At 48.9% G+C, this 25,209-nt stretch overlaps 1 protein-coding gene across 1 annotated transcript in view; it reads right to left on the reverse strand.

Moving 5' to 3' along the window:
* SLC6A13 (solute carrier family 6 member 13) overlaps positions 1-22,299 on the reverse strand; it is a 35,336-nt gene extending 13,037 nt beyond the window's left edge. Inside the window, 8 exon segments of the mRNA XM_032645915.1 lie at positions 142-274; positions 846-930; positions 4,629-4,769; positions 7,633-7,767; positions 17,083-17,289; positions 20,221-20,358; positions 21,064-21,211; positions 21,600-22,299. Coding sequence (XP_032501806.1) covers positions 142-274; positions 846-930; positions 4,629-4,769; positions 7,633-7,767; positions 17,083-17,284 — 696 coding nt within the window. The 5' untranslated portion in view covers positions 17,285-17,289; positions 20,221-20,358; positions 21,064-21,211; positions 21,600-22,299.
* Between the last annotated feature and the right edge of the window lie 2,910 nt (positions 22,300-25,209).

The raw sequence follows: 25,209 nt of genomic DNA on the forward strand, positions 1-25,209 counted from the left end.
GAGAGACATGTGAACTCTTCGTGGGGTCATTCCCTCCCATCCCCGACGAGGTACAACTTGGGGAACCCCTGGGTGGCTGAGCCCCCCGGGGGAGCAGGGTGGCCCAGGGAAGGGAGGGGCCTGGGGCCCTCGGACACAGACCTTGCCCGTGGACTTGACCCCCTTCCAGATGCAGAAGTAGCAGATGACCCAGGCAAGCAGGAGGCACAGGGCCAGCTCCCAGCGCAGGGCCCCCAGGTGCTGGATGCCGTCCGAGAGCTTCAGTACCCGCCTCCTGGGGAGAGAAGGGTGAGCGACTGCACCTGTGCCGCTGGCCTCAGCTCGTCCGGGCCTCCGGCTCTGGTCCCAAGGCTTGTCGACTCCTTCACTCCGATCCATGAGGCTCTGCTTTGCCCAGAGATGGGAGTAGACAGAGAGGAGGCAAAGACAAACTGTTCCCAGGTGGGTTTGCTCTGGCAGGCTGAGGACCAGTTTAACCCAGAGAAGGGGGTGCGAACCCGTATTTTCTCAACCGGAGGGATAGGATGCTTTGATATGAGGAATCATGTCTTCGGTGAATGCCAATATTTCGGGGAGGGGCAGTAGAAGCAACACACATGCAGCCGCCGGGGAGGGCGGACCCACATGGTGGGCGGGGGTGGGGGTGGGGAGTGGGGGCCAGGAGAGCCTCTGGAAGAGTCCTGCCCTAACCACAAATACAGGCACGGCAGGAAAAAGCCACTCGGGTGACGGCGCCACCAAAGGAGGAGGCAGAAACTCGTCCCCTGCAGCCGTGGGGTCCCCAGCCCTGCGCCCGTCTATGGGACACGCCACCCACACTGCGATGGGGCAGGGGCCTCACTTACTCCCAGAACTCGATGACGGGAGAGGTGGCGTTCTCAGAGCTCACATTCACGGAGCTGCTGGCCCTCTGGAACTCCACGCAGTGCTCTGCCGGGGGTCCGGGGCGGGGCGGGGAGCGAGAGAAACATCACTGGCCAGTATGTAACATGAGCAGAGAGTGGGGCGAAATTTCAGGAGACTGGGAAGCACGGTATCTGGGCTGAAGGTGCCTCATAATAAAACACAAAACGAAACACATAATGACCTCAACAAAGCCACTGCACCCTCTCCCACTTCTCCGGGGTGGAGCCGGGGTGGGGGTGGGTGGGTGTAGCACATTCTCATTAAAGCACCATCAGGCGGCCTCAGGAGAGATGCTTTGCACGCCATCAGCTTCAAACATACGAATATTTCTGGGCCACTGTCCTGTAGAGAGTGGCCTTTGAGGAACAATAAGGATGCCTTCTGGGGAAGTGATGTAGCAGACGGCTAAGAGCACAGGTACAGATCAGAAGACTTTGGCTTGAATCCCTGCCCCCCTCCGGTTATTCGCTGTGTGGCTTTCTAAGCCTCACTTCTGTGGTCTCTAAATGTACACGAGGGGACTTCCCTGGTGGTGCAGTGATTGGGAATCCGCCTGCCAATGCAGGGGACGTGGGTGCCATCCCCGGTCTGGGAAGATCCCACATGCCGTGGAGCAACTAAGCCCGTGCGCCACAACTAACGAGCCTGTGCTCTAGAGCCCGCGAGCCACAACTACTGAGCCCGCGCACCTAGAGCCTGTGCTCCGCAGCAAGAGAAGCCACCGCAATGAGAAGCCCACGCACCGAAACGACGACCCAACGTAGCCAAAAACAAATAAATAGATAAATTTAAATGAATAAATGTACATGAGAAGATCCCAGTGTTGACTGATAGCGGAGACTGCCCGGCACTCCATAAATAGTGGCTCTTAATTACCCGTCTACGACTATGGACTTTTCACAAAGTGTTCACACTCTTCTTTACGTTTTATTAGGACAGTGATTCTGGGAAGCATCAATAAAGACAGAGAGCGTTCCCCGCTGTGCACACACGAAAGCTGATCTTCTTAGAAACGGCCCAGCATCGCTTGTCTGTGATGACGTGAGGGCTGGGATCCAGCTCAGCAAATTGTGTATGTTCCACCTTCAGAAAATCTGGGATCCGACCCTTCCCGTTACAGGTGTGACCACCAGTCTGGTGCAGGTCACCACGGCTCCCAACTCCCTGATGGGCCCAGTTTCTGCTCTTGCCTCCAGAGTCAAATCTCCAGAGAGCAGCCAGAGAGGCTTTGCTCAAACTTCAGTCATGTCGTGGCTCTATGTCGTGTCCCAGGTCAGAAACCTCCAAAGGGTTTCCCATCGCACCCAGAGAAAGAAGCCCAGACCTCATCATCGCCCTCAAGGCCCCATTCAATCCACCCCTCTCCTACTGCCCCACCCCCGCTCACCTGCCCTGCTGCCCCCCGGATGCCACCCCACTTCTGCACTGCTGCTTCTCCTACCTAGTGTCTGCCTCCACACGCCCTCCTCCTTCAGAGCATGACCCAGCGTCGCCTTCTGAGAGATGCCTTCCCCGACGACCCTATTTAAAATCACACCCCACCCCTAAGATTCCCAGTCTCCCCTCCCCGTTCAGTTTTCTGCACAGCAGTGCCTCTAGCATGACACATGGGATGCACTGATTTTGTTTCTCGTCTGTCTTCTGCCACTAGAATGAAAGCCACGAGGGTAGGAGCTCTATTTCTGCACCTTGCACGTCCCCGGTACTTGGAACAGAGCCTGGGGTAGAGCCAGGGCTCCGCACACATCTGCCGAACCACGGGATGTTAGCAGAGCCCTCTCTCCTCCAAACCAAGTCACTTTCCTTGAGGCCTCAGCACACCCCAAAGGGCTGTTTCTTCCGGACAGGATGGGATGTCCTGTACTACTCAAGATGCTAGGCTCCGAGGACTCCAGACTCACCAGGAGAAATGCCCAAAATGTCATGGAGCCAAAGCCCTGGGTATTGAATTTGCCTCCGAGATGCTCCCCCTGCCAAGTCAGCCAGAAGCATACAGGCCTGATGATGGCCTGAGGCCAAGTCCCTGGGCACCGGAAAGGCAGAAACTTTCTATAAGAGGAACTGCACTGAGACCTGGATATAATCCCCATCTGAGAAGCTGGCTGTCAGGGCAGATTTTAGTGCACAGAGAAGAAAGAAAGAGAGAGAGAGAGAGAGAGAGAGAGAGACGAGGGAGGGAGGGAAGAAGGAAGGAAGGGAGGAAGGAAAGAAGGGGGAAGGAAGAAAAAACACATAATAAAGAGAATATTAGGATAAAACAGATTTTAAAGACTTGATTCATTCCATGAATATTTTTTTTTTTTTTTTTGTGGTACGCGGGCCTCTCACTGTTGCGGCCTCTCATTGCGGAGCACAGGCTCCAGACGCGCAGGCTCAGCGGCCATGGCTCACGGGCCCAGCCGCTCCGCAGCATGTGGGATCTTCCCGGACCGGGGCACGAACCCGCGTCCCCTGCCTCGGCAGGCGGACTCTCAACCACTGCGCCCCAGGGAAGCCCCATGAATATGTTTTGAGAGCTCATGATGTTAAGTGCAAAAGGTGTAGAGATGAAGACACCATTTTTGCCCTCAAATTCTTGCAACAAACAGAGGAAAAGCGGGGTGAGTGCCGCAGTCAAGGGCCGCAGCCAGTGTAGGCACTAGCAGACACACTTGAGAAGAACCAAGCAGATCTTGGGGTGTCAGGGGCGGTACCTCCAAGACTTGACTTTTCACTTGACAAGTAGTGGGACAGAGTGGTGACAAGGGAATGAAAGCCTGGAGAGACAGCATAAACTATGAGGGCGAGGGGGCCTTGAACACCAGGATAAACGTGCAAAACCACTTCCCTGGCAAGTGAGTCAAAGATTCACACTCTAGCTCAGAACTGAGTAACTTATCTGAACAAGAAAAAGTTCATCATGGCACAGGTAGGGCCTCACTGACAGGCATGAGAGGTGTTTGGACATTGGGAGCGGGACAGTGTCCACCTGCGCGGTCCAATAGGGCAGTGACAGCCACGTGTGCCTATTTACATTAAATTAATTTAAATTAAAAAAAAAGTTTAAAATTCAGGTCCTCACACGCACTAGCCATGTTTCAAGTACTCGATAGCACACGTGGCCAGTGGCTCCCGTATCAGAGAGTACAGAGCACATTTCACCACCACAGGTAGTTCTTTCGGAAAGCACTACCCTAGAAATTTTTAATTTGTATTTTTAATTTAACATTTTCTTTCAGTTCATTAGATTTAGTAGTTCTATCGCCATAGAGGCTCTTGTCTTAAAAGAAAATCACAGGAGAAAATTAATTGCTATGGTAAATTATATTGATGCCATACAAAACAGCTTATCCCTGGTTAAATCCACATGACTTGGGAGTTGGAAAGGCCTAAAACAGTATCAGAAAGAAGACATGAGGAATAAATAAATGATAAAACAATATATCCATATATCAAACTAACCACGTTTCAAATCAAAATCCATAAAGGGCTAAAGTGCACAAAAAGAAGTCAGTTCTATCTTCTTAATAACATTGATTGAACACATGAATTTTTTGGAAAAAGTCTGTGATATTTTTCCTGTGACGCTGGTGGACTCTCGCTCTTATCTTTGACATAAGACCTCTGTCACCTCCTTGGCAGATTTCTAGCATGTCCCAGGTGAAGGATGGGGCCTGAGGACCAGGATATGGGGACAATCCCTCTCCTGGTCACCGCAGCAGAGCAGGTGGAGGTGACCTCACCTGTGTTCCAGTCGTGGCGGCAGCTCCCCCAGGGCAGGTCGATGGTGAAGCTGCTGAAGAGGTAGAAGAGGGCCCAGGCCAGGACGATGATGTAGTAGATGTTGAGGAGGATGACAATGGTCTGGGAGGCATAGCCGATACCTGGGTGGAAGCACACGGGGCTGGGGACACGGGGCAGGTTTCTGGCTCCGCCCACCCCTGCTCAGGAGAGGGTCTGTGCTCCCCTGTGAGTGTCCTGAGACACGGGGTATGGGGTCTGGGCTCCTGGCTCGCTGCCCCCTCCCGTCGTGCAGCCCCCCCAGGCCAGGCCGGGCTTCCTCCTATCTCCTGCTGCCCTGCCCCGCTGCCTGTACACTTTCATCTGTATGCTGCAAGCTCACGGATTCTAAGCTATCTTACAAATGTATAAGGCTAACTCCGAGATTCCAATAGCTAATGTTCCCTGGAATTCGTCTGATATATTTCTGAAATGTAAAAACACGCGTTAAGGGAATTCCCTGGTGGCGCAGTGGTTAAGAATCCACCTGCCAACTCAGGGGACACGGGTGCGAGCCCTGGTCCGGGAAGATCCCACATGCCGCAGAGCAACTAAGCCCGTGCGCCACAACTACTGAGCCTGCGCTCTAGAGCCTGCAAACTACAACTGAGCCCGCGAACCACAACTACTGAAGCCCACGCGCCTAGAGCCCGTGCTCCACAACAAGAGAAGCCACTGCAATGAGAAGCCCGTGCACCGCAACGAGGAGTAGTCCCCACTCGCTGCAACTAGAGAAAGCCCGCACGCAGCAACGGAGACCCAATGCAGCCAAAAAATAAAACTAAAAAAAAAAAAACACGCGTTAAAAGCAGGAAGAGACAGTTCACAGAGGAGCACACACACACAGGCAATGAACATCCTCACAACACACTCATCCTCCCTGATAATCGTAGGTGTGCAAAATGATGAGCTACCATTCTGCATCTGCAACACTAGTGAACATGTTTACAAACGATATAACTCAGTGATTTCCAAACTTGTCCACATAGTAGTAGAATTACCTGGGAATATTTAAAAAATTCCAAAGCCCAGAGCAGACCCCAGACCAATTTAATAACAATCTCTGGGGGTGGGGTACAGGCCTCAGGATGTTTGGAAGGTCCTGGGGTGACTCCAGTGTGCAGACAAGTTTGGAAACCAGGGATATAACTCAGAGCTGTTAAAGATACGGAGGAAAGACGCTTACTCAAGTCCGGTGATGTGTACGTCAGCATAACCCTTCCATAGGACAACTTAATAAGCATGGTCAAGGGACATCAACTTGATTGTCCATTTGATCCAGTGATCCTAATCCTGAGAATTTATCCCAAGGAAATAACTCCAAAAAAGGGGGGTAAAGGCTACCTCTACAAAGATACATGATAGCAGAATATCAATTTATCAGTGATGGAAAATAAGCAAAAAGCCCAGAACAGAGAATTGTTAAGCAAATTATGATATATCCCCTCGATGGAAGTTTATGCAATCACATGATTGCTGTGTAAAAAATGGAAAATAACACTAACTAAAAAACAGAGGGACTTCCCTGGCTGTCCAGTGATTAAGACTCTGCGCTCCCAGTGCTGGGGAGGGTTCAATCCCTGCTCGGGGAACTAAGATCCCACTTGCCACACGGCGTGGCCAAAAAAAAACACAAGAACGACAGAAACAGAAACTGTGTATATTTCATATTAATAGATATGTAAACTTTATATATAGAGAAAGAAATAATGAAGTAAATCTCTCCAAACTGGAAACAACCCAAATGTTCTTCAGTGGGTAAATGGTTAAATAAACCATAGGACAACCATCCACACCATGGAATACTGCTCAGTAATAAAAAGGAATAAACTATTGATACAAGAGCAATCTGGGTGGATCTCAAGGGCGTCATGCCTAGTGAAAAAGCCAGTCTCAAAAGGTCACACACTGTATGATCCCATTTATGTAACATTCCCCACATGACAAAATTATAGAGATAGAGAGCAAGTTAGTGGCTGTCAGAGGTTACAGGGGTGGGGAGGGGAAGGGTTAGTGTGACTATGAAGGGGCAGCAGGATGGAGATCTCCGTGGTCATGGAACAGCGGTGGTGTTTGCGCAAATCGACACAAGTGATAGAATTACACAGAATTATACGCACACACACACACACACACACAAGCAAGTGCATGGAAACGGGTGCGATCTGAGTAAGGTCTGCGGATTGTACCAATGTCTATTCCCAGGTTTTGATATTGTCCTATATAAGATTTTTACCATTGAGGAAAATGAAAATGTCACTGGGTGAAATGTACACGTGACCTCTCTGGGCTACTTTTGCAACTTTCTGTGAACATATCATTGTTTCAAAATGGAATCTTAAAGAAAATCCTATATAGAGAGAAATATTGAAATAAAACATCCTAAGTTTTAAATAGCTATTGTGTCAAGATGGTAGAATTAAAAAAAATTTTTTTAACATCTTTATTGGAGTATAATTGCTTGACAATGGTATGTTAGTTTCTGCTTTACAACAAGTTGAATCAGCTATACGTATACATATATCCCCATATCTCCACCCTCTTGCGTCTCCCTCCCACCCTACCTATCCCACCCCTCTAGGTGGTCACAAGGCACCGAGCTGATCTCCCTGTGCTATGTAAACATCTTATCTATTTATTTATTTGGCCACGCCACGCAGCTTGTGGGATCTTAGTTCCTCCACCAGGGATTGAACCTGGGCCCCTGGCAGCGAAAGCACAGAGTCCTAACCAGTGGACCGCCAGAGAATCCCAAAGATGGTAGAATTATTATTTTTTTCCTCATTAAAATTCTCTTTTTAGGGAATTCCCTGGCAGTAATTCAGTCTTGGGCCCACGGTGGAAGGTTTAACATAAAGACACAGCGTCTTATCCGTATCAGCACTGCTGATAAACCACCCAGTTATTCCAAACAAGGTTTATAACCACTAGTGCAGAGACTCTGGAGTCGGGCGCAGAGCTACTCACCCTCAAAGATGGGGCAGATCTTCCTCCAGGCTGTGATGCCCCCCTGGCTGGTGTACTGGCCCAGTGCTGTCTCCAGGAGAAAGACAGGAATGCCACAGGTAAAGAGGAAGATGAGGTAGGGGATGAAAAAGGCACCTGCGGGTGGGAAACAGGCTGTCCATTACGTGGCACTAGCCTCCTTGTGGTCCACGGTCATCTCCCCCGCTTGCCACCCCATGCTTCCAGTCAGAATCCCGGGGATGGGGACTGCGCAAAATGGCGGGGACATCTGTCTAGATGTCTGGAACCACGGCAGAGATCAGGTGTCACCCAGTTACTTAGGACCTAGCCAGTCACTTCCTTCACTCTGAAGTTTCCATCTATACCTTCCAAGGTTTGCTCCCCATCAACTTCAGTTGCTGCCCAAATAACACATAGCTTGTGGCCATAGAAGAAGCTCACCAAGTCACAGATATCCAGGAGCATTCCCACAGCCCACAGGCTATAATTTTTGTCAAGGAAATGATTGCTCTCGATGTTAGAGAGGGGCTTTTAGCAGACTGAAATCAGATTTCCCTTAGTAATCCTTTCTGCTTCTGTTTTCACAGTCACTGCCTGAGACAAGTCTATGCTGGCATTTGCTCCACCATAGACCTCCATCTGCTGGCAACTGGGCAGGGGAGTTCACCGGAGAGAGTCCCGGGGGAGAGACGTGCCCAGAGAGACCCAAGTGCCTGCAGAGCGTCCCCTACGAGCTTGAGTGCTGGTCAGCACATGCGTGTGAGGACACTACCGAAGGAGAGGAAAGAATCCCTCAAGAAGATAGAGCCTGGTGGCGCTCACACAAGGCTGGGGACATTCCAAAGACTTAAGGAAGACATGACACCAATTCTATACAAACCCTTGCAGAAAATTTAGAAGCAATTCTTTCCAACTCATTCTACGAAGCTAGCATTACTCTGATAACAAAAGTAGATAAAGACAAGAAAACAAAACTATAGATCAAACTTTCATGAACATAGATGCAAAATTCTAAACAAAATTTTAGATATCCAACAATATATATAAAAAAAGTAATACATAGTGGAGTTTATCCCTGGAATACAAAGTTGTTTTAACATTCAAAAAAAAAATCAGTGGATCATATTAATAAATTTAAAAAGAAAAACCATAAAATCATTTCAATAAATGCAGAAAAGTATTTGACCAAATCTAACAGCCATTTCTGATTAAAAAAAAAAAACTCTCAGCAAGTGATGAATAGAAGGGAATAAAGGGCATCTACAAAACACCTACAGATAACATCATACTTAATGGTGAAAGACTGCTTAACCCCTAAGGTTGAGAGTAAGACAAGGGTGTCCAGTCTTACTATTTCTTACCACTTCTATTCAACATTGGTTCCATCAATATTGATTCTAGTCAAGGCAAGAAGGCAATAAAAGGAATTAAAAGTTATTCAGATTAGAAGAGAAGAAATAAAACTGCTTTACTTGCAAATGACATGATCACCTATGTAGAAAATCCGTTGGAATTTAAAATAGTCACACTCATAGATCAGAAAGTAGAACGGTGATTACCAGGGTCTGAGGAAGGGGGAAGCAGGGTGATGCCGGCCAAAGGGTATAAAGTTTCCGTTTTGCAAAATGAATGAATCCTAAGATCCACTGTAACCATAGTGCCCATAGTGAACAATATTGAAGTGTTTTCTTAAAATCGTGCTAAGAAGTTAAATCTTATGTTGTGTTCTTATCACACAAAAAAAATTAAAATGAAAAAAAGAGGACAGAAGGAAACTTTTGGACGTGATGGATATGTTTATGACATTGATTGTGGTGACAGTTTCACAAGTATATGTTTACCTCCAAACTCATCAAGTGGTATACATTAAATGTGTACAGCTTTCTGTACATTAGTCATACCTCAATAAAGTGTATTTAAAAAGAAAAGAAAGGAAATCCTTTGGAATGTACCAAAGAGCTGCTAGAGTAAATAAGTTAATTTAGTGAGGTTACAAGATATAAGATCAGCATAAAAAATCAATTGTATTTCTTCTACTAGCAGCAAGCAAGTATAAATTACAATTTAACAAATAATACCATTATAACAGCGTCAAAGAGATGAATTACTTAGGAATAAATCTGACAAAAGATGTGTACACTCATAACTGCAAAACATTGCTGAGAAGAATTAAAGAAGACCTAAATAAACGGTGAGGCATACCATGTTCATGGGTCAGAAGACTCAGTATTATTAAGATGTCTTCCCAAATTAATCAATAGATTCACTGTAACCCCAATCAAAATCCCAGCAGACTTTTTTGTAGAAACTGACAAACGGATTCTAAAGTTCGTATGAAAATGCAAAGAACCTAAAATAGCCAAACAACTTTGAGAAAGAAGAACTAAGTTTTAGGCTTACCTCTACCTTATTTTCATATTATTATAAAGATACAGTAATTAAAACAGTGTGGTTTTGGTGACAAAATAAACAAATAGATCGACAGAACAGAATAGAGTCCAGCAAAAGGGCCATGCACATTTGGACAACTGATTTTTGACAAAGGTGCAAAGGCAATTCATTGGAGAAAGGATAGTCTTTTTAATAAATGATGCTAGAACAAGTAGATATACATACACACAAAAAATGAATTTCAATCCACACCTTCATTTCATACAAATATTAACCCAAAATGGATCGTAGACCTAAGTGTAAAACCTAAAACTATAAAACTTCTAGAAGAAAATATATGAGACCTTGGGTTAAGCAAAGATTTCTTTCATGTGACATCAAAAACATGAGTCATAAAAGAATAAATTCATAAACTGCACTTCATCAGAATTTGAAACTTCTGCTTTTCAAAAGACATTGTTAAGCAAAGGAAAAATATAAGACAGAATGAGAAAAAAAATTGCAAAATGCATATCTGATAAAGGACTTGTATCCAGAATATATAAAGAAGTAGCAAAATTCAATAATAAGAAAACAAACGACCTATTTTTTTTTTCTTTTCTTTTTGCGGTACACGGGCCTCTCACTCTTATGGCCTCTCTCGCTGCGGAGCACAGGCTCCGGACGCGCAGGCCCAGCAGCCATGGCTCACGGGCCCAGCCGCTCCACGGCATGTGGGATCTTCCCGGACCGGGGCACGAACCCGCGTCCCCTGCAACGGCAGGCGGACTCTCAACCACTGTGCCACAAGGGAAGCCCTATTTTTTTTAATGGTCAAAAGATTTGAACAGGTTTTCACCAAAAAAGATATGTGGGCTACAAATAAGCACATGAAATGATGTTCAACATCATTAGTCAATATAAATTTAAGTGACAATGAGGTAATGTTCACACCAATTAGAAAGTTAAAATTAAAAAGACAGACCAAGTATTGGTAAAGTTGTGGAAAAGCTGGCACTCAGATATGCTGCTGGCAGGAAGGTAAAAATGGTACAACCATGTTGGAAACGTGTTCCGCAGTTTCTTAAAAAGTTAAAGGTGCCCCTATCGTATAATCCCGCCATTCCACACTTCAGTGTTCCCTCAAAGGAGATGAAAGCACATGTTTATACAAAGGTTTGTACACAAAAGTTCTTAGCAGTTTCATCTGTAATAGCTAAAGCCTGGAAACAACCCAAATGTCCATCAACAGGAGAAGAGATAAATTGTAGTATATCCATATAATGGAATACTACCCAGTAATAACAAGAAAGGAACTACTGAGACATGAAAAAGATGGATGAATCTCAAAGTAATTATGCTGAGGGATAGAAGCCGAGTAAAGTATATACTGCATGATTCCATTTATAGAAAATTATAAGAAATGCAAACTACTGTATAGTTTGGAAACAACCTGGAAAACTAGGCCTGGAAACGACCTAAGTGTCCCTCAACAGATGCATGGATAAAGAAAATGCTATATGTGTAATGGAATATTATCCGGCCATAAAAACAGAAGGAAATTCTGCGTTTTGCAGCCACATGGATGGACCTCGAGGGTATTATGCTGAGTGAAATAAGTCACAGAGAGAAAGTACATACTGCACGTCCTCTCCTATGTGTGGAATTCATAGAGGCAGAGAGCAAAATGGTGATTACCAGAGGCTGGGGGTGTGAGGAATGCGGACATGTTGGTCAAAGGGGACAAACTTCGTTATAAGATAAACAATTTCTGGGGGTGTAACATACAGCATGGTGGCTGCAGTGAACTATACTGTCTTATATAGTTCCAAGTTCTTATGAGAATAGATCTTAAGTGTTATCACCACCCAAAAAAAGGGTAATTATATGAAGGAATGAAGGTGTTAACTAACCTTACTGTGGTAATCATTTTGCAATACATACATGTATTAAATCATCGTGTTCTACACCTAAACTTACTATCCATAATATATCAATAAAGCTGGAAAATAGTTATATTTTGAAAAAACAAAACAGGTTTTTGGTTGCATTGGGATGGGGTAGCAGAGGTCAGGGGTGGGAGAGAGGGAAGGAGGGAATTTGGGGAAGTGATGCACACATTCATTATCTTGATAGTGGTGATGGCTTCAAGGGCGTGTACCTATGTCGAAACTTATCCAACTGTACACTTCAAATGTGTGCAAGTTGTTGTAAGCCAATTATACCGTCATAAAATTGCTAAAACAAAAGTTAGTGGGGAAAAGGCTTCTCCAGCTCTTTGCCTCTAGTCCACGCATCCGTAATTCAGGCACTGAAGGAAACGCTTGGTGACCACAAGGGCAAAGAAAGATCGTAAACAATTCAGGCACGTTGAGTAGACAGATCAGTCCAAGGCTTGCTGGGCAGGAAGGGGAAATTAGGGAAGAGAGAACCCAGTAGCTGATACGAACAGTCCTGCTGGGAGCTGGAAACATCGCAGAGAGAGAGACAGAGAAGACGGGGGGGCAGGGGGGAGAGTTTTCAGCCTGGCTCAAGCCCCTCATCCCCATCTCTGTACCACCTGCTCTTCCCCAATGAACCGAGCCAATGTTTAACCGCACTGGGTCCGGTGGTCAGTCTGCGCCCCTCCCCCTCTGCCTCCTTGAGCTCCTGGGCAGCTGGCCAGGGGGGACAAGGTCCACACCCGCCAGGCCGAGTCACTGGCCCCAAACCGGGGAGGGAGTTAGGGAAGAGATAGAGCCCAGGAGGGACTCAGGTGCCCACCAGGAGCCCTGGGGCACTGCCTCTTCCCCCACCGAAGCCCCAGTCACCACCACTCAAAGATGGAGCCACTCCTGGAGACGGAGGATGGAGTCACAGTTATTTGCTCCCCAAATCCCCCGTTTAGTCTCCTTGCCCAAATTCTAAAATGTCCTGGCATTTTCCCCCATGGGATGGGAGAGACCACACGCCCATCCTGGAAAGGAATCACTCTGCTGGACACCCTTCTCGATAGGAACATTCTGTGGCGTCACCTGTAATGCTCCAGGTGACGTTTGTTTATGCCACATGAACAGCACAGGAGTGAACGTGCATGAAAATTACATGCTGTAATCAACACTGCTGGACCAATACTTGGCATCGCTTCATTAACTAAAAGTGGTGACCAGTTGTCACGTACTCATAAAAGAACCGTGACTCTTACATGAAGAAAAACGCTCCTTGTTTCTCTTCATTCTTTAGTGTATCTACGGACAACCTCAGGGCAAACGGGGGCCATCTAATGCCCTTGACATTGGTGTCCCCATGCTCCCTCTCCCTGACATCCGGAGGTGGGCTTTACTTGGCTATGGCCCTTCCCTCTAAGATCCCGGCTTTGAGAGGTCCAGCTGTGGTACATTCTGCTGTAGCCTCATGCGGGTCTCCAGCCCCAGGCAGCCTGGGTGTTGGGCAACTCAGTCTGCCGGTAGCCGGGGTCCAGGGAGCTGGAGGGCTTCTGGCTGAAGGCCCAGGTTCTGAAGCAGCCAGGACTTGGGTATTTGGGTAGAGCCACCAGTTATGTGAGAAAGAAGGACATCAAGGAGACTCCAAGCTTCTTAGCCTTGTAACCAGTCTGCTTCCCCCCTTAGTCCCCTGCGATCAGTTCTCAACACAGCGGCCAGACAGTGTACAAGTGTAAGATTGGCCCCTCTGCTCAAACCCCTGGCCTGCCTCCCCATCACTGGAGGGAAAGCCAGAGTCTCACAGTGGCTGACAGGCCCTGGGTGACCTGCCCCCCCAAAGTGACTCCCCTCCAGTGGCTCCCCAAACACGCCAGCCAACCTCCTGCTTTAGGGCCATTAACACCTGCTTCCTCTGCCTGGAGCACTGTCCCCCTAATATCCACGTGGCCGGCTCTCACTCACCGGCAAGACTTCACTCTAACGTTCTCGGTGTGGTCGCCCGCAGCCCCCCTTCTATAGCACTCGGGAACTTCTGATATGCTATGTAATTTTCTTGTTTACTGTGCTTATTGTTTATTGTCTATCTCTCACAGACAGACAAGGAGTGTAAGCCCCACAAGGACAGGGAAGGGGTCTGTTCTGTTTATAGATTATCACAACAACTCGGAATAATTCCTGGCAGGTGGTGGGTCCACAGTAAGTCACTGTCGTTGGGTGACACAGTCTGGGCTTGGTTGGCCTGACTGTCGAAAGCCATGGGGAGGGGGGCGGGCAGGTGCTCGGGGTGGACTGGCCACGAGGCCTGGATGGACGGCAGGGAGGGCGCTTATCTGGGAGGTGGCTGAGGCAGGCGCCCCGCACCCGTCTCCTGATGGATGCTGATTTTAGACAGCCTTCTTGGTACCACTTTCTTAGCATCTCTGGTTTTCGACTACAGTGTTTCACCGTTTCCCTGTTCCTCTACCATATGCTTGCCTCGGCCTTTTACCTGCTCTGCGACTCACTTCTATTAGGATCTACCAAACGTTAAAGCTGGAAGGAAGCGAAGAAGATATCACTTATATTTTTAGATTGGAACTGAAATTACGCTTTGGGGACGTTTTCCTCCCTGACTTCCCCACCAAACAAACATTAATGATAATAAAGTCCCAAGTTTATCCCCCCAGGCAAGCGCAAAGGTGGCTATTTACAGCTATGAAGTTCAAGAAAGGGCCCAGAAAAAAGCAGGCTGATAACACACGTGACCCCGCGTGGTTCACCCCGTGACCCCAGCACCCTCCTGCAGAAGCTGCTCAGAACGTCCCTCTCGCCCCCAGGAGTCCAAGCCCCAATCTGAGAACGACGGGTTTAAATAAAATCGCTAAAGCAGGAGGATGGGGTCAAACCAACCTAGATGGTCTCCGTCCTCCCCACCCCCTTTCCCATGTCGGCAGTGAAGGGTCCTGTCATAGGAGGCCTCCGTCCCCTCTTGACAAAGAGACGAGATGTGAAGTGTGGGACCCGTGCTCTGGGGGGAGGGGACGAGGGGGTAAAGGGGACAGAAAGGTTGAGCCTCTGGGAACACCAAAACCCGGAAAAGCGGGTCTGTCTGGGCCCCTCTACAGGCCACACGGGTCCCGGGTTTGTCCCCTTCACACTGGCAGGGGCACCTCCCGCGTGTCCACCTGGTGGCCCTGGGTGACTCATGCCCTTCAGAGCAAACCCGGGCATCGGCCTCGGCCCCAGAGCCCCTCCGAGCACTTCCTCCAGCTGCTGTTGTCCATCAAGGAGAGAGAAGAGGAAGCCTGAGGCCTTGTGCCCTATCGGGGAGGAGACCGGGGTGGTGGCCTAAGGATTCTGCCGGCCGTTCCGTGAGCCCCGAAACGGCTCGTGGGGACCGGCGTGCTGGAGGGCAGGCTCTTCCCGGGCACGAGGTGGCCACCCTCCTGCCTCTGCTCCCCCCGAAGCACCCACGTGAGGAACCAGGGGCCGTGGACACGCTTGCTCCCGGCCTGCCTTTCCCCCGAGACACGGCCACACCTCCCCGGGCCGCACAGACCTACACAGAGCCCCGAGGCGGAGATCAGACGCAGGCCTCCCCTCGACAGGACGACCCCGTGTGCCCTGCCCAGGCCCTGCTCCCCTCTCCTTGCCCTCCTCAGCCCAGCGGTTGGCACCAAGCCTGGGACCGCTCTCCCACCTCTTCGTGCCACTCCTGCTAATTCCCCAGCCACCCTCACCCAATTCCAGAGAGGCTTGGGGAAAGCGGCTCACCTCCCGACCTTCCTGCCGCGTGAGGAGCTAAGCTGGTTACCGGGTTCCAGACACGGAGCCCCAACGCCCGGCTTAGCCCCCAGACTCCTTCTCCTCCCTGAACGACAAGCCCCATCCCTCCGCCCTCGGGCCTAAATGTCTGAACAAGCCGCCGGAGGGTCCAGGGCTGGGTCGGGACCTCCCTCCTTCCCTCGCAATGTCAGCCGAGCAAAGTCCTGCGGCTTCAGGCTGCCGGCCAGGAAGTCTTGTGGAGAGGGAACACATCAGCCCATTCCCACCCCTCTGGAAAAGTACAAGTTAACCTCCAACCCCACGGCCAATCCCCGGTTGCCACAATGCTGAAAGTAAGACTATGGGCTCAGAGCATCTGCGTGCTCAGCCCCTTCCCATGCTCCCTCTTCCACCCCGCATCGTGGGCTTTATCTCCCCAAAACCACCGAGACTGGGCTCACACACGGAGGCGCCCACACCCCACAAAGGGGTAGGTGTGGCATTAGGGTTCCCTCCAGGCCTCGTGGCCCACAGAACTCCCACCCCCTCGGCCTGTCCCCGTGACCCACCTTGGCGTTTCCCCTCCTCTAGTGCAGGCTGCAGCCTCCCATAAAACCAGCCCTGGGAGCCCAGCCCCGCTAAGCTCTACCCACCAACGAGGGGACCTTCCGAGCCCACTGCTCGGCCAGAGCACTTCAGCACCTGGGAAATCCCTCTGGGGCGCCCCAGAGGCCCAGGAGTGCCTGAAGGAGAGTCCCCGGTGGGAAAGTGACCAGCAACAGGGGCAGCGGAGTGGCTGCAGCGCCTGGGATGGTGGAGAATGAGAGGCAGGAGAGACGCAGGAAAGAGTTAGAGTTCATGCTCCCCGCACACACATTTCAGTGGGAAAATCTTAAAGGAAGAGCCACTGGTATCAAAGGTGACACGTGCGGGGACACATGTCACAGAGCGGGGGGGGGACAGGAAGCCACGGCTACGGAGTCTCGAGACCTCATGGGACAGTTGGGTGCCGACATCCTCTTCAGCATAGCTACCGTTCGTTAGGCCCTTTGCACACGTGACCTCTACGCGTTACAACAGCCTTGAAGGGCAGGTAGAACTATCTCCGTTTACAGCATTTACCTGAGCTCCCAAGGTAAGGCTTGCCCGAGATTACAGGGCGAAAGTAGCAGAGGCAGAATCCAAACTCCCATCCGTCTGGTTCCCAGCCTATACCCATGTTTCTCTGAAGCCACGATAGGGACCCCCCAGGAAGTCACCCCTCTGTCTAGGTGTCTCTCCTGCAGTGCCCTGAGGGTCTTTCCAACTCCAGTATCCTCTGCGTCCATGGGACTCCCCAGAGGGCAGTAAGTGCGTGAGATGGAGACAGCCTTGGGGTGGGGGGTGGGGGCGAGGGTGACGCAGTGGGTCTCACCTCCCCCGTTTTTGTAGCAGAGGTAGGGAAACCTCCAGACGTTGCCCAGCCCAACGATCTCCCCGGCCACGGACAGCACGAACTCCACCTTGTTGTTCCAGTGCCCCCGCTGCAGGGCGCCGGCCTCCCCCGCCTTTTCCATGCCTGGGCACACTGGTTTTGTCTCTCCATTACTGGTTGTGCTCGAGACCCTGCTATCCATTCCACCTGGAAAACAAGCAGGGCGCTCCGTTACTGCTGGGAAGCCTGGAAGGAAAGCTGCCCCCTTCCTTCACCAGGAACTTCCCGAGGGAATAGAGCCCTGGAAGAGATGAATCCTACTCCTGTCCGCAGGTCCACGTCCTCCTTAGCATCTCTTGCTGGTAAAGGCTGGGTAACAGCTGCCGATCCCTTTCATGTGTCAGGAAGAAAGTGCTGACCCTGAGCCACAGACACTGCTCCCCTAGAAGGTTCCTTGGGTGGGGCTTGTGGACATGGGGTGTTCACGTGCCCCAGGCTGTCGGAGTTCTCCCTTCCACCCTACAGCCAGCTTCGTCTGCGTTAGCATGTGCCTCAGTTTCTCCATTCCATGTACTGGGACAGTCACAAGGATAGGAGTTGAATGTATCCTCAAAGTCACGAATTTCCCTTTTGGGAATTTACCCTAAAGAAATAATTGTGATGGTTGGTAAAGATTCAGCACTGAGGAAGTTCATTGTTTATAACAGCCAAATATTGGAAAGTATATAAAGGTTCAGAAATGGTAAACAGGTTAATAAATTAAGGCAGGTACGATGGACTACTATAGAATCATGAAAAAATGTGTTGCAGAAGAAAGAGTAGTGAAATGAAAAGTTGTTCGCAATGTGTGAAGTGGAAAGTCAGGAAATAGCGCACATGACGTGGTTTTGCTGGGAAAATACCTTATAACGCATTCATGTGCATGAAGATTAGGACATCCGCCAGTGGATGGGCTACAGGCATGTTTTCCTTAGCTATAGTTTCTACATTTTAATCGAAGAACATGTTTTATTTTGTAATAGGAAAATAAATGTCAGTATTTTTGGATCCCTGCAAGGGGGTGAGAGTGGTTGAGCGGGACCAAGCCCTCTGCGTAAGATGAGCTTACTTTTGGCCGCACATACGGCATGGGGGAATCTCAGTTCCACGACCAGGGATCGAACCCGTGCCCCCGTCCCCGACTGGGAGCACAGAGTCTTAACCACTGGACCACCAGGGAAGTCCCGAACTCTGGGCTCTTTTTCTTTCTTGGTGGTGGCCGGTGCACGGCTCTATTAGTAGAGAAGGCAACGTAAAATGGATACAGAGCCGCAGTGCTACACCCTTCCCGGCCCTTTCCTAGACTCGTACTGGGATTGAGGATGTGATTGGATGTGGCCCACGTTCAGTGAACAGCTACTGTAGACTAAGTGCTTTACATACAGTTATTTCGTTCAATCCACACAGCTCTGAGATGTGAGCAGTATTCCCTCTGCTTTGAAAGCAGGAAGCTGCGGTTCAGAGAGGCTGGGTGACACGGGTGCAGCCGTGTGGCACAGCCGGAACCTGAGCCCACGCTGCCTTGCTTGCTCACTTACCTCCCGCAGTCATACTGGCTGGTGGGTTTAGCGTAAGCATCCCCGACTGTATACGGCGGCCCCCTCTCTGGAGAAGTGGGTACACACACTTCTTTCTACTCCCCGAGAAAAGTTCGCATGAACACCATTTTCTCACAGGAGCCCCAACTGGCCACAGATTCTCCTGTGGCTCTCCCTTCCCAGCGGGGCTTCCCCGAGGGATCCAGAAAGTCTGAGGGAGGTCAGGAACATATTGCGTATTTGATAAATGAATGCGCTTCAAAGACTGTGGGTTAAGAAGGAGAAACCCAAGCAGCTGGCCCTCAGAAGCTTCCCCAGTCCTTTTGAGAAGGTCTCCTCATGTCTTGTGCAGGTTCTGGGGCTGATGGATGTCTTCCAATGTCTTCCATCTCCCTCACTTCTCCATTCCCCCAGACCCTAGAAGAACAGACCCCTAGGGACCCCTGGGTCCCTTAGCCACGCTGGGTACCAGTCCTCAGAGGCAGCATCGTGCAACTGAAGGACAAGCCTGGGTTCAAATCATAGCTCTGCACCAGAGACCACACGACTTCAAGGAAGTGAATTAATTACTCTAAGCCTCAGTTTGTTTGTCTGTAAAAGCGAGGGTGACGGGATACACTTAGCCATGAAGATTAAATGAGGAGATATATATATATATATATACATGTACTTCATAGTATAACAGGCACTCAAATTTTTATTTTCTTTTAATCCTGTCAAAAGTTTTATGTTCTTTCAACTTTCAATCTTGTCTCAGAAAAGAGCCTTGATTTTCTTAGAAGTAAACCCAAATGTCTTTCCTCTCCGTTTGGTCTCTTTCTCCAAATCACATTGGCCCTTAAATCAGCGGCCACTGAAGTTCCAGAAAGTCAAGACAATAGCATATAGTCTTTGCACATCACACATAAATGTCATAGTTTCCAGGAGAGGATCCCAAAACCCTTTGACAGTAGGTCCCGTGAATCCTACCCACCTACAGTCTGAGACCCAGAAGCAGGAGAAAAAGAGAAGAAAACAGCACCAACCTTAGCGTAGCTGCTACCAGAGGTCCTGTCAGAGGGGAGAAGAGCTGTCCAGGGGGAAAGGGAGGTGCTGTCTATTTAAAGTGTGGTTCCCACTCCTCCGGCACTTGTAATTCTAAACTTGACCCCGCCCACATTCCGTCCTTCGTCCCCTGCTCCCCGCCCTCCCCTCCGCTCCGCTCCGCACACTCAGACACACACACACACGCACACGTGCACACATGTGCACAAGCGCGCTTGCACTTACCTGCATATAGAAAAGTCTGAAGAAGTGTTCGCCGAACGGTTATTAGTGGCTGGCTACATTTGGAGAGTGGGGTTGGGGTCAGGAGAGGAAGTAAAGCTTTTTAAGCTTTAGTATTGTTTGAATTTTTAAATAATGTGCTAGAATTGATTTTTTAAATAATTGTTTCCACCAACACAGAAAAGGAAGTGCCAAGGTTCACAGCAAAGCAAAGTCCTACCCCCATCAGGGCACAAGAGCTGACAGATGGGGAAGAGGACAGCAGAGGGTGGAGTCATCGTAGCCCCAGCCTCACCAGGGCAGACGTGCAGAGTACGTGGAGGCTGCTCGGGCTCCAAGGCCCCGTGGTCCAGGGTCTGGGTCCTGCTCCTATCCCTTCCCAGGCTGAGGCCGTGAACAAGGTGTCCAACTTCCAAGAGTCCTATTTTCTCACCTATAGAAAGAGGAGAAGCGAATGGACCTGGAGGTGATCATACTAAGTGAAGTAAGTCAGACAGAGAGAGACAAGTACCATAGGATATCACTTATATCCTAAATCTAAAATATGATACAAATGAACTTACCTACAAAACAGAAACAGACTCACAGACACAGAGAACAAACTTACACTTACCAAAGGGGAAAGGGGAGAGGGAGGGATAAATTAGGAGTTTGGGATTAACATATACACACTACTATATATAAAATAGATAACCAACAAGGACCTACTGTATAGCACAGGAAACTATACTCAATATCTCTTTTTTTAAGTGTTCTTTTTAAAAAATTTTAATTAATTAATTAATTTGGTTGCACCGGGTCTTAGTTGCGGCAGAGGGCTCCTTAGTTGCGGCACATGGGCTCCTTAGTTATGGCATGTGAACTCTTAGTTGCGGCATGCATGTGGGATCTAGTTCCCTGACCAGGGATCAAACCCAGGACCCCTGCATTGGGAGCATGGAGTCTTAACCACTGCACCACAAGAGAAGTCCCTCAATGTCTTGTAATAACTTATAATGGAAAAGAATCTGAAAAAGAATAGATACATATGTGTATGTATAGCCAAACTGCTTTGCTGTATACCTGAAATATTGTAAATCAACTATACGTCGATAAAAAATAAAAATTAAAAAAAAAGAAAGAGGAGAATATTCCTTACCTTGCAAAGTTGTGGGAGGTTTCAGGAGATCTGAGTAAAGGGCCTAACACACAGCAAGCCCTGATTTACCCTTAAGAAAGTATTCACGGTGAGCGAGGAAGTTTCCTGAAGGGGACGGGATTGAGAGACCCCTGAGCAAAGCCGGCTCCTGCCAGACAGAAGGAATGAGTCAGGGGGTATGAGGGGTGACTGAGTGGGATCGTACAGATGTGCCAGTGAGGAGGGTAAATCAGAGACTCTAAGGCAGTTTCTATCCCTCTCATCCCCCATCCCCCATCTAGGGCGCAGAAGCACATCCTGAAAACACCCAAGGAGCCTCGTGGAGATGATTATTCTTAACATTCCTGCCGCCCCTTCCCTCTCCCCACCACCATCCATCCGTCTAATTTGTGTGTAAAGCAATAGACAACAAGGGATTCCTGAGAGAGGCTGCAAACTCATGCAAAAAAGCCCATCTTCAAAAGCAATTAACTTCCATCCTTACTTATCAGCGAGCCGTACTTACTAATGACCTGGCACTTGTAATCTAAAATTACCGGATAACTGAGGTTTACCGAGGTCTTCTGAGAAGCCGGATGCCGCGCAGCTGTTGGCGATGCTTCACAGCCCTCCTGTGTCCTGACGCAGGGGAGCCTCTGGGATCCCAGTGTCCAGGATCAGTGGGGTAAGTCTGAGTCAGTTCTGAGTTGCTGCTCCTGTACTAGGCAATGTCTGGTTTTTCTTGTTGATCCTATTATTTTTGCATAACCGTTGTCACGTTACCATGTTGATTGCTACTTCGCTCCTCTCCAAAGCTTTATTCCTCTCCAATTTCTTTTTCTCTATAAAGCAGGAGCGATGCGGTAGGTCTTTTGCCCTGCCTAGGCTGACTAAGTTTAAAGAAGTGTGAGAACCCTGATAGATGAGCACGCACGACAGCTCCTCACAACTCTGTCTGGGGTCGAGCACAAGTCCGGCAGGACAAGCCTTGTCTCCCTCGGGTCACTAGCATCTTTGGGTCTCCTGGGTGCAGGGCCCGGGTACTGGAAACAGTGCTAGAATCAGCGTTCAAGGCTCCCTTCTCAAGAGGCTGCTAAGTTTCAAGATGCACTTGAGATCGTTAGTGAGGGTGACTGGAGTCTGTCCTCCCAGAGCAGTAACTACGAAACAAGGCGGACCCTGGAGAAGCAGACTAGGAGGCCTTGGTTTCTATCAAATTGACCCTGGGTTGTTTTTGTTCTTGTTTTTGTTTGTTTGTCTGGGTTTTTTTTTTTTTGGCGGTACGCAGGCCTCTCACTGTTGTGGCCTCTCCCGTTGCGGAGCACGGGCTCTGGACGCGCAGGCTCAGCGGCCATGGCTCACGGGCCCAGCCGCTCCGCGGCATGTGGGATCTTCCTGGACCGGGGCACAAACCCGCGTCCCCTGCATCGGCAGGCGGACTCTCAACCACTGCGCCACCAGGGAAGCCCGACCCTGGGTTTTTTAGATGCCAACATGCCATGATCTAGTCTCCCAACAATTTTTTTTGGTCTCTCCTAGGAGTGAAACAAGAGCAAATAAATTTTCAAAGGAGCTTGATTCGTTTCAGAAAGGATATTTCCGAGCAGCATTGGTTTCAACATTGGAATGGGTTGGCCAAGGGAGTGGCCTGTGGGGGCGGTCCTCTCCTTGGGAGATCCTGTAAATTAATGGGCATAGTTTCGTTTAACCACAGGGGTGAGGGACCTTTCTGATCCCTGTTGACCTTTTTAATCTCTTTTCAAAGATCACACCAAAAAGGAAGAAAGGAGCAAGTGGAATGAACTAAACAACAAATCATGGTTTGCTAAAACTGGAACAATTTGAGCAAAAAAGTGAATGACGATGGTCCTGAATTATAACCCCAAAGAATAAAATACATTCACGAGTTCACACTAACATAACTAAATAATCCATTAAATAAATAAATGGGGGAGGAAGGCCAGCCCTTCCGTACAGCGGAATTCCAACTCATAAATGCAGAAGGAAAGAGAGAAATTGAATATCAGCCCTAGACATATATCACCATGATAACTGTTGTAGACAAGATCCATCAACGAATGCTAAAATCAGTGGGTAAAAGTTTGAGAGGGACAGAGTTTACACAGTTCCAAAGTATTTCCCCCAAGATATTTATTAACTACAAGGAAAGATAGGAACTTCACAGTAGAGAAAGCAGAACGCAGTAGAGGTGGCAGAGAAGCTACCTGAACTGAGTGACCGAGGTAACAAGACATCAGTACCACATCCTGAACCGCATGAGACAATTACTAAGAAGGACACAACGTGTCTGTGGTATTCTTGCCAAAAATGTACTTCACTCATGAGAAAACATAAGACAAACCCAAAGTGAGGGACATTGGGCAAAATAACTGACCACTAACTCTTCAGGACAGGGGACTAAGGGGAAATTACAGCTGAGTGCAGCGTGGGTCCTGGGTGGAGTCCTGGATGGGATGCCAGAACAGAGAGGCATGTGGACGTAAAGAGGTCTTAAGTTTAGTTGAATCGTACTCTACCGGTGGTAATATCCTGACAAACGACGCAATAGTTGCGTGATTTGTTAACCACGAGAGGAAGATGGGTGGTGGGTGTATGGAAACTCTCTGTACTATTTTTGCAACGTTTCTGTAAGTCCGGAATTAACTGAAAAGAAAACTTTTTTAAAAAGATGATGTGGTCCTGACTGTTGTCGTGCCAAGTCCTTGCCTCTGCTGTGAAAAGCTTTGATGTCACGCTCGGGAACCATGGCTGTTACCGTGATGTGTTCTCTTGTGCTGTGTTTGATTCCAGATAGGACAATTAGCCCAAAGTCTATAAGCCCAAGTCATAAATAAAACTCATGACACCGAACGTTAATAACATCCATCGTCACCATGACTAATGTCTCCTGAGCACCTCCGAGGTGCCAGGCGCTGTGCCCAGTGCTACGTATCCACGCACCATCCCATCTTATCCTCAGAACAAGCCTGTGACACGGGGATTGCCACTATGGCCATCTTAAAGATGAGAAAACATAGGCTTAGAGAGAATTAAATGACTTGCTGAGGTCACACAACTTAGAAAACGGTAGAGCCAGAATTTGCACTCAGGCTTGTAGGATTCTGAAGTCCATTACTTCTACCTACCATGCTCCACGCTCCACTTTAACCCCAGGGGGAGAAAGACAAGAATAAAGGTTAAGAAGAACAGCTCTGGCAGTGTTTGTTTGGCCTATGGCTGCCCCCTGGGATGAAACATACTTTCTTAGGATAGAAGTGAAGAATGAAATGACAAGAAAAATGCTGTTTTCACTGAAAACTCCATCAGATCTGAAGAATATTCTTAAAATCTAATGAGAAGACTCGTTGCAATCCCAATGTGTTCTGCAATCTTCCCCACCACTCCGCACTCCTATCGGGGGAAGGAAATCATACCTTTTCTCTTTAACTCCAGAAAATTAATTGTAGTTCTTTTCCAATTGCAACCAGTTTCTTCTGATCCTGTTACCCTGATCTCTTGCCTGATTCTCAGAGCACAGAGAGAGGAGAGTTTGCACCGTTTATGTCACTAATCCCGGCAGGAAGCTTGTGGCTGATGAACAGTGGCCATCAGGGTAAACGGGGTCTACAAGCCAGAGCTCTGGTGAGGGATTAGGGCCAGGTGACAGCATGTTAAGATTCATGCTCGAAAACATCAATAGTTGGGGGTCTTTCATCCTAAACGTTTTGAAACACCACTGCGGGAGTTTGCGACGGGCAAGACGTATGTTGATGCCTGATCACTTAGCTGATGGGTGTCTCTCGTCTCTCCCTGCTGACGACTCTTCTCAGTCCAGAGAGGGGAGGCAAAGGGGGCCATGACCACAGAGCTGTCTCCGTCCTGGTTTCCCTGAACAAAAGAACCACAGGGCCCCTTCAAACGTGCCGTGTCAGCAACCTCCAGCCGAGGCCCCCAGGAACACACCTGTGGTTTACTAGTCACAGCTGAAGGGAGGATGCCCACCACGTGTGTCCGTGAGGGGCCGTCAAGGAAGGCTGTGTTGTGAGATCAGTGTGTCAGGTGGCTGTGAGGAGGGATCAGGGAGCAGAGCATGGCTCTGGACTTGCACGCTATCTGGAAGCCGCACCGCGGGGCACGTGGGATCTTAGCTCCCCAGCCAGGGATCGA

The sequence above is a fragment of the Phocoena sinus genome, chromosome 10 (assembly GCF_008692025.1).
Source record: "Phocoena sinus isolate mPhoSin1 chromosome 10, mPhoSin1.pri, whole genome shotgun sequence".
NCBI classification, from domain to species: domain Eukaryota; kingdom Metazoa; phylum Chordata; class Mammalia; order Artiodactyla; family Phocoenidae; genus Phocoena; species Phocoena sinus.